Source organism: Rhea americana, unplaced genomic scaffold, assembly GCF_003343005.1.
Source record: "Rhea americana isolate MKP2758 unplaced genomic scaffold, rheAme1 scaffold_1, whole genome shotgun sequence".
NCBI lineage: Eukaryota > Metazoa > Chordata > Aves > Rheiformes > Rheidae > Rhea > Rhea americana.
The window spans coordinates 18,725,306-18,737,906 of record NW_028185038.1 but is presented as its reverse complement, the minus strand read 5'-3'; the positions used below and the strand labels follow the sequence as shown (position 1 = coordinate 18,737,906).

General features: G+C 48.9%; 1 protein-coding gene across 1 annotated transcript; it reads left to right on the top strand.

The window, feature by feature from the left end:
* The first annotated feature begins 400 nt into the window (after positions 1 to 400).
* Positions 401 to 7,303, top strand: LOC146601896 (tubulin alpha chain-like). The gene is made up of 4 exons (XM_085299834.1): positions 401 to 472; positions 3,377 to 3,620; positions 4,945 to 5,093; positions 5,874 to 7,303. The coding sequence occupies exons 1-4, from the start codon at positions 470 to 472 to the stop codon at positions 6,855 to 6,857; spliced, it is 1,380 nt and encodes a 459-aa protein (XP_085155960.1). The 5' UTR covers positions 401 to 469; the 3' UTR covers positions 6,858 to 7,303.
* Positions 7,304 to 12,601: the final 5,298 nt, after the last annotated feature.

Sequence of the window (12,601 nt, the reverse complement as noted above, 5' to 3'; positions counted from 1 at the left end):
CTTCCTGTAAAGGTCAACGAGGGCATGAGACAAAGACCAAAAGTTGCAGGATTAGGTCTAAAAATAGGCAAGATATAATGTATCAATGGTAGTACTTTGAATAATGATAAGGGAAGGATTGTTTCTTCTGGATAAAGTGCATCATATGAGGGCACTCAAACTTCCCCAAAGTTCAGTATCTCTTTGCTTTTTTTCTGTTGAGGCTCTCTGAAAAAAGTAAGGGGAAAGCTCACACTGCACTGTACCCAAGGCTGTTAAATCACAGGAACTGCACCAGCTAGACACTAGCAGATTATTTTATGCCTTGCTGTATCTGGGGATGCAAAGGAAAAGGAGCTCTGCTCCTTTAAGCTAGCAGAAAGCCTCTTTATATTCAGGTGGAGTCAAGCCTTCCTGGGCTATAAAGTTGCAGGCAGAGGCAGGGGCAGCAGCTGCTTTGCTTAGATCTTAGCAAGCTTCCAGTCTCATCATGGTAAGAGTATGTCTTATATTTGTACTAGTATGAACTTAATATACAGGCTGAATGTTTTCCAAGGGTACTGAGCTAAACAGATTGCTTGCTCTTTTTCTCTCCTTTCTCTTGGGGCTGTTAATTCCAAACAGTTTTGTTTAATTGCTGATTACTTTATGGTTTATTGAATCGATGTTTGCTCCTTATAAGGGAAAAGTGAGGCACTTGGTTGGAGAATGGTAGTTTAAGTGGCCTCTTGCTGCTTTTCATGCTGAAGTTTGCAACTCCTGAGATGGTGACTGTAGAGTTGCAAAATGTTTGACTTGTTAATGAAAGTTGGGTTTTAATTTTCTGGGAACCAGCATACCTAGATAGACAACTATGTGATATACTAAACTTTAAACTTTGATACTTCTGGCACTTTTCCATGAATTTAGCACTTCAGCTCTCACCCAGCCACACTGCAGAGGGAACCAGTGCAACTTGCAGAGACCTTAAAGTTTTTTCCTTAGGAGTGAGCTGCCATGTTGCCTTTGTCTGCTACAAACCCTTGGGATTAGATACTAAAGGAATAAAGATTCTTTTTTTCTCTCTAGGTTTTTCATTGAATCTTTGCTCTAAAGAGTTTGCAGCTGTGAAACTTAAGTGGCTTGATCTGGTTACCTTTTAAAAAAAGAAAACCCCGCAAGCCTAAACAATGCTGGCTGATCTTGCTGAAACTTTTTCAAAGAGTAACACAAGTGTCACCTTATTTTGACTGCAAAAGAATAACTCTCTGGAAAATCTGATGGTGTCCCTTTCCATCTTGTAAATGGAAGAAAACTTCAAAATGACCTTATAACCTTTGGCAAGCCAGCTTTTGAACATCTTCTTTTATCTGGGACTTCTTGTGTCTGTCTTGGTTATAAAACAGTTAAACATTTATATGATATTTTCAGTGGGGAAAATCAGCTGAACAACAGTAGGCTGTCTATAGTCGGACTCTGTAAAATGCAGTTTATCTTGATACAAAATACAAATGTTTGAGATCTGGGATCTCAAAAAAAAAAAAAAACACCCTTCCAAGTGTATATGAGAGGAGGAGAAAACTACATGGTGCGAGCTGTGCTTTTGTCCTGCTATTCCTGCAGGCCTTTCTTCCCCCCCACCCCCCGCCCCCCTGCTCCACTGTGCCTCGCTCAAAATGCCAATGCCCCCTTGAAGCAGGTGCTGGGACTAGTGAGCTAGGAGAGAGGACAGAGAGCTGAGCAGCTGTCCTGGCTACTGCTGGCGAAGCGGCTGTGGTGGTGACCCTTGCAAACTGTGGCGAGGAGCTATTGCAACCATTTTGCTGGGAGGGATGGGCAAATGGCAGCCAGCATTTCCCAAATAGTGCAAATATCAGCTTGGAGAGAGGGGACTTAAATGCAGCCTCCACACCCCGTGGAATTGGTGATCTCAGCCCAGACCTGGATTAAGTGCTGTTTTGCCAGCTGTGAGTGCAGGAGTTGGTGTTCCTCTGCAGTACCAGAGTGCACTCATCCAGATGGTATCTAGCTTCACAGCAGATGACCTGAACATGCAGTTGTGATTTGACTCACTTGAATACCAAGAAATTTCTTGACACATCAATGCTTGGAGACAGGAAGAGGGTAAAAGTTGTGTTACGTCTTCTCCTGATGACTCTGGCTACTGCCATGAGCAGCTGGTGCCCAAGACCATGGCTTGAAGGTTTTGAAGACCATATTTTGAAGGTAGAGATTCAACTGAAAAGGGACAGGCTTGCTTTGGCAGGGCAGTCATGCCTGGGGCTGTGTTCAGGGTGTGCTCTCAGGCCTGAGACACTTGAGCTGTCAGTGGTGCTTGTCATACTGTTCCTGAAGTGGACTCTTTGGAGCAAGGGGGCTGGGCTCAGTCATGAAGACCCCTGGCTCTGGATAGGACTATGGGAAACTGAGGCATGGAGCTAAGAAGAGCAGGATGACTGTGTAGCAGAAGAGGAAGCCTGAACTGAGCTGCCTCTCAATGCCCCACATAATGGGATCAGCTGCACTGCTTGCCACCCCGGGGGGATCGCCAGCTGCCCTTAATATGGATACCCTGGGAAGCCTCACTGCTGTGTGCTGTGCATGGCTGTAATAGGGAGTCTGCTGGGACATGAGCCTCTGTCACTGCAGAGGTGCTTTGATCTTGGAGTGGTGGATATGGCAGAAGCGCCAATTACTGCGGGAAGCATGCAAACATCAAATGTTCCCAGGGAGGCTCCAGAAGACAGGGGTACCTTCAGGGCAGTGCTGGAGATAGCTATAGGCTCCTGGAGGGAGGGTGACCTGGTTAAATCAGGACTCCAAGCCTCCCCGAGATATTGGCCTGCCTTTGTTCTGGCCCCAGGCAAATGGCAGTTTCTTCCAGCCTTGTTTCTTGGTGCAACTCCCAGCTTGGCTGTAGATTTTTTTTTTTTTTTCTCCACATTTGGCTTCTCTCTATTTGGTGCAGAGCTTTGCACAGGGAGAACCAAGCTCCCATGATCCCAGAGAATCCATCCCTCTGGGACAAGGTGCTGGCCTGGCAGACTGAGTTGTGGTAGTGGCTGAGCCCTGGGGGATCAACAGCTGCTCTGCTCTGTGGCAAGGCCAGTTGAACACTGAGGAGGAAGGAGCCAGCACTGCTCAGCTGCTTCCTGCCTCGGCACCAAGCCCATCACCTCCTTCCTTCCTCCCTTGGGCTGGAATAGCCCTTCCTAGGGATGCTACGTGCATGGCTGGGCTGTGTCCAGCAGCTCTGCAGATTAAAGTTTGATCCTTGCTCCAGCTCCTGGTGGTGGGCGGAAGTTTTGTTTCCCTAATTGTCTGCTAGTAGCAAATGGCTCAAATAAGAACTGTGGGGTCTAGTGCTAAGTTGCAGGATGTTTAAAATCCCTTTAACAAGCCATTTTCCCCCTTCCAGAGGGAATGCATTTCCATCCACATCGGGCAGGCTGGCGTGCAGATGGGCAATGCTTGCTGGGAGCTGTATTGCCTTGAACATGGGATCCAGGCAGATGGGACCATTCCTGGCCCCAAGCTGGCAAAACCTGTGGAGCTGGAGTCAGAACAAGTGGATTCTTCTTTCGAGACCTTCTTCTGTGAGACAGCATCTGGGAAGCACGTGCCCCGGGCGGTGTTCATAGACTTGGAGCCCACTGTAATTGGTAATGGTGGGGCAGATGGGTGTTGTGGCATCTTCTACCTTGAGCCTTCTTAGTACAGCTTGTGTTGCTGCCTGTATTACCTAGCAGCTCCCACTCCTTTGCTCTTTAAAAACATCTCCAGCTATCAGAAGCTGGATGGGGTTTGCAGTTCCAAATGGACAAGCAAGTGCCAAACCCATTACTCTTAACACACTGACTTGACTTCAACTGATCTCTTGATTTAAGAGTGACCTGCTGTCTCCAGCAGGATCTTCAGCAGGTATAAAGTGGTATGAGTTTATTAACTGCAAAGGCTCTGGACTGAATTATGTGAGCCTATGTGGCACTTCTGATTTTATCCCAGAAATGCTTCGGAGGTAGCACTGTGGGTGCTATCAGTTCCAAGGTTCTGTTGAAAATGAGTGTCTTACTGTGGCAGGCTTTATATTTCCTCTCCTACCTCCCTTAACTTCATTAACGATCTTTGGAAGCTTGACTTAATCATGGCATTTTATTTGATTTGGAATGTCTTCTAGAAAACAAATCCTCTCTTGCTCAAGAAGCTGACAAGAAAGGACTCCCTGCCACCTGCATCCATGTTAGGCTATATATCTAATCTGCTTCTGCCTTCTAGGCTTTTCCTGTGGGTAAAGGTCTGTTCCTATCTTACTGTCTAGGATGTATGACTCATTATTTCATTTAATGGAAGGAATGCAGACTTTTTGTTTTGTTTCCACTTAATTTCTAGGCACCTAATCAAGGTGCTAAATTGGGAATGTCGTGAGTGAGCCAGCAGAATATAAAATGTATCCAATATTGAAACTGAGTGGGTCTAATGACCCTCTGGAGGTGTCTCAACCTCACTGGCTATTCAGAGCCTAGAGAAACTGCTCCTAATGTTTGTATTCATTAGATGTTTAGAGCTTGGTAGGATGAATCTAGCTGAAATATCAGTATAGGAGGTATTCTGTCTCCTCTTCAGTATGCTGTAGAGCAGGTGGTGGACATAGTGTTTCCAGCAACATCAAGATGCTCCACAAAAAGTGGAAGCACAATAATCTCACACCAGTGCTGGAAACTTACGCTGTATCCTAAATCTTGTGAACCGGATTAGATTAGGATCTCAAGGTGGCAGCTAGGAGAAGATAGAGAAGGTAATGAACTTTAACTAGCCTGGACAGTGGTTTTTCTAACCCCTTCTATTGTTTCTAATCTAATTAACCATACCATGACCATTACTCTAGCTCATCTGATGTGGGTTCCTGGTGGATTTGTAGGCGCTTTTTGGGTTCTCAGTTAAAGAGCAGTTACTCTGCCACACTTCCATGACTCTTTCTCCTTGTAGATGAGATTCGGACTGGGACCTACCACGCACTCTTCCATCCAGAGCAGCTCATCAGTGGCAAGGAGGATGCTGCCAACAACTATGCTCGGGGCCACTACACTATTGGGAAGGAGATCATAGACACTGTTCTCAGCAGAATTCGTAAAATGGTAAGAGGGAAAAGAAAACCGTTGCATTGTCTATGAGTTATTTTAAGGAAATTAAAATTTGGGATAATGTTTGCGGGGGGAAGTCTTAGAAGCAAGATTCCTCTATCTGAGCTCAAGAGCTACTGCTGCTGTCATGAAATTTGGGGCTTGGTAAAGAAAAGTTTATATGAAACTATATTTGGGCTTAAAGCAACTGTCATTGTGTGTAAATCTCATGAGCTGGAGCAAGATACCATTAGACCTAGAAGATAAAGAGAGACTTTTGACATTATGGAAGCCACACTAGTTATGCAATTGCAGTTATTAATTCTAAATGGATGGCTGATAACCACACTGAGAAGATCAAACTCCATGTTTGGTGGAGGGGAAACTAGTTTCTAACTGCATGGTTAGAGGCCTATCAGTGAAATGCTTTTGTGATGACATCTGGGGGGTCCAGGAACCATGTGCTACCTCCAGTCTCCTCTCAGATACTGGGATATGCATTGAGCAGATAATTGAGCAACTTGCCCAGAGTTTCCACCTGGCCATGCACAGCTAGCTACCTGTGGTATCAACTAGAGGACTTCTGTGGAGCTAAATACATGTGTAAGCTAAAGATGCCTAGTAGGGCAATACCCTGAATGAATCCACTCTTGCAAAGAGAATGGCTGGAGTTTGTGGCTTTGTTTAGACAGATCTCCTCTGGTTAAGTGCTCTAAATGGAATTTATTGTTGTATTACTTTGGTTCCTTTTCCCAGTCTTTAACAGAGAAGTTAATATGCATTATTCTGCTACAGGCTGACCAGTGCAGTGGTCTCCAAGGATTCCTGGTCTTCCACAGCTTCGGGGGAGGCACAGGCTCAGGCTTCACCTCCCTCCTCATGGAGCGACTCTCTGTGGAGTACAGCAAGAAGTCCAAGCTGGAGTTCTCTGTGTACCCAGCCCCACAGGTCTCCACAGCAGTGGTGGAGCCCTACAACTCTATCCTCACCACCCACACCACCCTGGAGCACTCGGACTGCTCCTTCATGGTGGACAACGAGGCCATCTATGACATCTGCAACCGCAACCTGGACATTGAGYGTCCCACCTACACCAACCTCAACAGGCTGATTGGGCAGATCGTTTCCTCTGTCACTGCCTCACTGAGATTTAATGGGGCCTTGAATGTTGACCTGATTGAATTCCAAACCAACCTGGTGCCCTACCCACGGATACACTTCCCGCTCACAACCTATGCTCCCATCATCTCAGCAGAGAAAGCCTACCAYGAGCAGCTGTCRGTGCCGGAGATCACCAGCGCTTGCTTTGAGTTCTCCAACCAGATGGTGAAATGTGACCCGCGCCGYGGCAAGTACATGGCGTGCTGCCTGCTGTACCGGGGTGACGTGGTGCCCAAGGATGTGAATGCGGCCATTGCAGCCATTAAAACACGCCGGTCAATCCAGTTTGTGGACTGGTGCCCCACGGGCTTCAAGGTGGGTATCAACTACCAGCCGCCCACGGTGGTGCCGGGGGGAGACCTGGCCAAGGTGCAGCGGGCTGTCTGTATGCTGAGCAACACMACAGCCATTGCAGAGGCCTGGGCCCGCCTGGACCACAAGTTTGACCTGATGTATGCCAAGCGTGCCTTTGTGCACTGGTATGTGGGGGAAGGCATGGAAGAGGGTGAGTTTTCGGAGGCCAGGGAAGACCTGGCAGCCCTGGAGAAGGATTACGAGGAGGTTGGAAGGGACTCAGCAGACGGAGAAGAGGATGAGGCTGATGAGGATGAGTACTAACAAACTCCTGTCTCTTTAAAAAGAAGTCAAACCGCGGGTCAAATGCAAACTCTGTCATCAGGCTGAACTGGCCCCTAGTGCCTGGAGGTGCTGAAGGATTGTCCAGAATTGCAACGCTACTGTTTGATGTATTATTCCTTTTCTGCTTGCATAGTCTGTGCTCATAATGCACTTTGTAGCATGGGTGTCTCGAGCTTTATCACACTGCTGTATATCAAAGAGTGAAGCTGAATAGGTGCCCTGGCTCTGTGTTGGGGTCATATCCTGCCTGGGAAGAGGATCCTGGTGCTAGTCCAGGGGAATGTTGCAAGCTGCCTGCTTTGGTTTAAGTGGCAATTTTTTTGCTCTAGCTTTTACTGCAAAAGCACTTTTTAATTGGAAACATACCAGTACACTTCTATGCAACTGTCTTTTTTGTATTTGAATAAAGACTTTTTTGCTCTGGATTCTATCTAAGGTGTTCCTTACAGTATGAATGTCATCTTAGGGAGGTGGCAAGTGCTGATAAAGGTGTGCTCCAGCTAGACCAACACTGAGGATCACAAACCAGAGTTATTGCTGTGAGGGAGGTGTCCTGTCATTCAGGGACTTGTTTGTCCACAACTAGATGCTGTTCCTCTCACTCAGAGCAGATGATCCCCAGTTTGGTCAGTGATACGGGGATGTGTGAAGAGCACCTTACTGCGGGGGTTCTGCCACTTTCCTCTCTGAAGTCTGGAGAGGATGGTTTGGCTCTACTTGAACAAATCCTGGTGTGTGGGGCAGCACTGTGGTTCTGAGCAGGAGCTCTCATGTGGGAACAGTGGCAACTGCTTTGCAGCTGGCATGAGCTCAGAACCAGGCCCTTGGTGTGCAAAGGTTAACCAAGTGGTGGTCAGAGGAGGAAAAGCCTGGTGATAAGGAGAAGGGAGTGTTTATAAGCCTCTGGGGTGGGAGAAGGACCTGCCCCAAGCTCAGCTGGGGCTCTGTATGCTCTCCTCAGGGCAATAGCAGCAGAGGCTACACCATAGCCATGTGGAATACCTTCTATTTTGAAGCCCAGCCTGGACCTACCTGTCCTTGGTGTCTGTAATACAGAAACTGAGCTTCCTCCTGCTGTGGGGCTTTAAGCTATGGTGTTGCTTCCAGGCTCTCTGAAGGCTTGGAAGATGATCCTTTTTTCCTGGTAGTAGGGATGACACAGAAGATGATTTCCAGGGTGATGCATTAGCATATGCTTAGGGATGGTTAGAAGGTTGTAAAGATGGAGAAGCAATGCTGTGCACAGGGGGAGGTGGAAGGAGTCAGAGCTCCTTGTTGGCTGCTGACTTAAAAACCCAGGCTGACAACAGCAGAAGCAGGTGGGTCCCTGGGAAGATCTCTGCTGGACAGAAGCCTCCTCTGCACTCAGTTGCTGCTGTGAGATCGCCCAAGCTAAAACTTTCAGCCTCTCCTATTGCTCACTGAGAAGCTTGGGGCTGCCCTCTGAGGCTGGTCCTTTGGTGACAGAAGCAGCTCCTGCTACATCTGATTGATTGGTTCTCTCCTTTGGCTCCAGCTCTGCGATGGTGATGGATGCCATCAAACCAGGTTTACTTGGTATTCCTCCACCATGGGACAAGCTCAACCCAAAGTTGTGGGGCTGAGCAAGTCTCCTCTTGCCCACCCCAGACAGTTGAATTTCCACCCACCAATTCCCCTTGCAACTTGTCCAAATGATCTCCTGGGATGATGGCAGCTTGTGCGCTGACAGCTGGCTGGGCCTATGTCATGTCCTATAGACATTAACTCTAGAAGGGAAAGGGTGACTGCCCCATTTGCCATGTAAGGGGCTCTTCAGGACTCAGCTATATTTGCTGAAGGAGTAAGGACTTCTGACTCCACCCTCACAGGTCAACATGCTGAGACATTTCCAGGCATGGTCTTGAGGGCAGTGGCTCAGCTCCCTGCAAGCGGATGGGGCATTGGTTAAATACCCAGAAAATATGAGTGCAACAGGGCTTGCTCATGGCGTTCACGGGACAAGTGGTGCTCTGGCCCAGTGAGCGAAGGAACACGATCTCTGTCCTCTGGCAGCTTGGAAAGCAATTGGCACGTTGCTGAGGCTGATGTAATTTACGGTCACTTATTACTGAAATCAATTACTTTAGCACATCCATCAGTATAGCCCCGCTGCAGCCTTCCCATAAATGAAACATCATGAGGGAGGGAGGGAAAGGAAGGATTTTCCTTTTGGAGAGGGGAGAGATCCTGCAGCTTTTGAGGGGGTGACATCTCTAGCTTGATGGCCATAGATGATGCCTTGTCCTCACCACACATGGTACAGTCTGCAGACCTGCTCCCAGGAGAAGTGCATGCTGCATTGCAATGCTTCAGCTTGATTTTTTCCCCCTCAATCCTGACAGTGTGTGTGGGGGAGGATGGAAGGAGAATTAGATGGATTTTGCAAGTTAACAGCTGGCTGCACTGCTGGTGTTGGCAACAAGGTCTTGATTTCTATGGCCATGGGACCCTGTTTGAAGATTGACAACTGATGAGGAGAGATGGGATCTGCCTGATTAAATGAGGCATGCATGTCTATGCCAATAGGTTGGCCAGCCTGGTAAGAAGGGCTTTAAACTAGGAAAGCTGGTGCAAGGAGAGAATTACAGAGCCAGGGTAGTCAGCCAAATGTGACACAAGTCAGGATGCCTCCAGTGGGTGCATGCAGCCGAGGAAGTGCACACAGGACATGGCTATGGAGGATCCTCTTGCACCTGTCCTGGGAAACTTGCGTGCACAACTGCCTCTCTGAAATGCCTGTACACCAATGCACACAGCATGGGGATAAACAGGAGGAACTGGAGATCCGTGCATGGTTGCAGGGCCATGATCTCATGGTGGCATAGCTCACATGACTGGAAGGTCATCATGGATGGATACATGCTTTCTAGGAAAGACAGGCCAGGAAGGTGAGGTGGTGGAGTTGTTCTTTATGTGAGAGAGCAACTGGAATGTATCAAGCTCAGCCTAGAGGTGGATGAAGAGTGAGCTGAAAGTTTATGTGTAAGGATTAAAGGATTAAAGGGTAAAGATGAAGCCCTCTAGAGACAGCTGGAAGTAGCCTCCCAGTCACAGGCCCTGGTTCTCCCGGGGGACTTCAACCACCCTGATATCTGCTGGAAGGACAGCACAGCTAGGCACAAACAGTCCTAGAGGCTCCTGCAGAGCACTGATGATAACTTTTTTACACAGGCGGTGGAGGAGCCAAAGAGGAGAGGTGCACTGCTGGACTTTGTACTAGCAGACAAAGAAGGACAGTTTGGAGATATGGAAGCTGGGGTCAGCCTTGGCTGCAGCGACCATGAGATAGTGGAGTTCAGGACCCTGAAAGGAGGAAGCTTGGCAAAAGGAGGAATCGCAACCCTGAACCTCAGAAGAGTAAACTTTGGCTTCTAGATGCCACGAATTCACTAAGGAGAAATCATGATTAATGAATCTGATAGCCTTCTACAATGGAATGACTGGCTGGGTAGATGAGGGGAGAGCAGCGGATGTTGCAAGGCTTTTGACACTGTCTCCCATAATATTTTCACAGCAAAGCCCAGCAAGTGTGGGTTAGACGAGTGGACTGTGAGGTGGATTGAGAACTGGCTGAAAGGCAGAGCTTAGAGCGTTGTCATCGGTGGTGCAGAGTCTAGTTGGAGGCCTGTAGCTAGCGGTATCCCTGGAGGTCAGTACTGGGTCCAGTTTTGTTCAAGTTCTTCATCATTGACCTGGATGAAGGGATAGAGTGCCTCCTCAGCAGGTTTGCTGATGAGACCAAACTGGGTGGCTGATCCACCAGAAGGCTGTGCTGTCGTTCAGAGAGAGCTGGACAGGCTGGAGAGTTGGGTGGAGAGGCATCTTATGAAGGTCAACAAAGGCAAGTGCAGAGTCCTGCATCTAAGGAGGAATAACTCCATGCACCAGTACAGGCTGCGGGCTGACCTGCTGGAGAGCAGCTCTGCAGAGAAGGACCTGGGAGTGCTGGTGGACAAGAAGTTAACCTTGAGCCAGCAATGTGTCCTTGTGGCCAAGAAGGTGAATGGCATGCTGGGGTGCACTAGGAAGAATGCTGCCAGCAGATCAAGGTGATCCTTCCACTCTACTCAGCCTTGATGAGCTGGGCCTGGTTAGCCTGGATGAGATCTTATCAATGTCTGCAATTACTTTAAGAGAGGGTGTCAAGAGGATGGGGCCAGACTCTTTTCGGTGGTGGCCAGTGACAGGACAAGAGGCAACAGGCACAAACTGAAACACGGGAAGTTCCACCTGAATATGAGGAGAAACTTCTTTCCTGTGAGAGTGACAGAGCACTGGACCAGGTCGTCCAGAGAGGTTGTGGAGTCTCCTTCTCCGGGGATATTCAAAACCCACCTGGATGCAACCCTGTCTAACAACATGCTCTAGGTGATGATGCTTGAGCAGGGGGTTGGACTAGATGATCTCCAGAGGTCCCGTCCAACCTCAACCATTCTGTGATTTTGATTCTCTGAGTTTCCCTGCCTGCCTGCTGCAATGGTGAGGCTGATCCTGGAGGTGAGCTCTGCAGACAAGGACACATGGAGCAGCCCGTGACAGTGGGGTTCCTGGGATGTCATTTTGGCCTATTCATTACTCAATTAGCTGGGGTAATAAGGGTAGATTGTAGGGACAATGGCAGGTTCGTTCATTGGTGTCCTGCAAGAAGGAAGCTCAGTGGCACCTGTAAAAGGGAGGCAGCTCCCTCTCTGCCACTGCGTTCCCACAAGGCCTTGAGCAAGTTCCTCGGTCCGCTGCGTGTCTCGGTGCCATCCAGCCCTGCTTCCAGCAGCTCCACCGTACTGACAGTGCAGTGCCTGGCACCTACCACCTCTCTCATTCATCTTGCACCCTAACACAAGGAAGGAGCAGCACATGGGGCTAGTGAGGAGGTATGTGTGGTCCCCCTGGTCCTCAGCGTGTGTCTAGCTTCAGGGACAAGCCTCTAGGCCAAGCTTAGGGCAGTCATGCATTGATAAAACGGATGCTGCTACTGTTGCGAGCGGATGAGCAGAGGTTTCTGATGCTCATGAGCTACAGGGCCATGGGGGCAGCCAGCAAGAACTACGCCTCAAGCTCACATGCCACAGAGCTGGGAGAGCTCCTGACCAGCAGCCAGGTTCCTCTCCACCACACTGCATACTGGTGCAGTCCAGTGGTTAGGAACTACAGAGCACCCCTGAATGGGATTTAAAAGCAGAGCCTGCATGCATGTGTATGCACATACTCTTTCTCCAAGCAGAACTTTGTTCTACCAGATGCACAGAGGGTTCAGCAGATTATGGAGAGAAGCCCATCTACGCATGTCAAATCAGATGGTCTAGGTGCAGCCTCAGGCCACTGGACCAGTACAGCTATTCCAGCCCTTGTCTCCATCAGGGAGGCAACAGCAAACCTGCTGCTCCAGCCCTGGTCCAGAAGAGCAAGGGCAGCTGCAGAGTCAGCTCCCAGCCAAAGCAAGCCTTGCTCTGCTCCTGGCCACACACCTAAGCAGGAAAGGCAGAACTTGTGCTGTACCTGCCCAAACAGTCTGCATCTGGTTGGGGCATTTTGCTTCTGCTCTGCTTCCCTCTCTGTACTGGGGAAGGTGTAGACATCACACTGAGACCTTCAACACGTGAATCAGCCCTTTACAGGGGAGCACATCCAAGCGCCAAGCCTAGCACGTGAAGCAGCGTCTGGAGGAGGCAGGAGTCCCAGGGGAGGTTCCCTCTCCTGCAGCT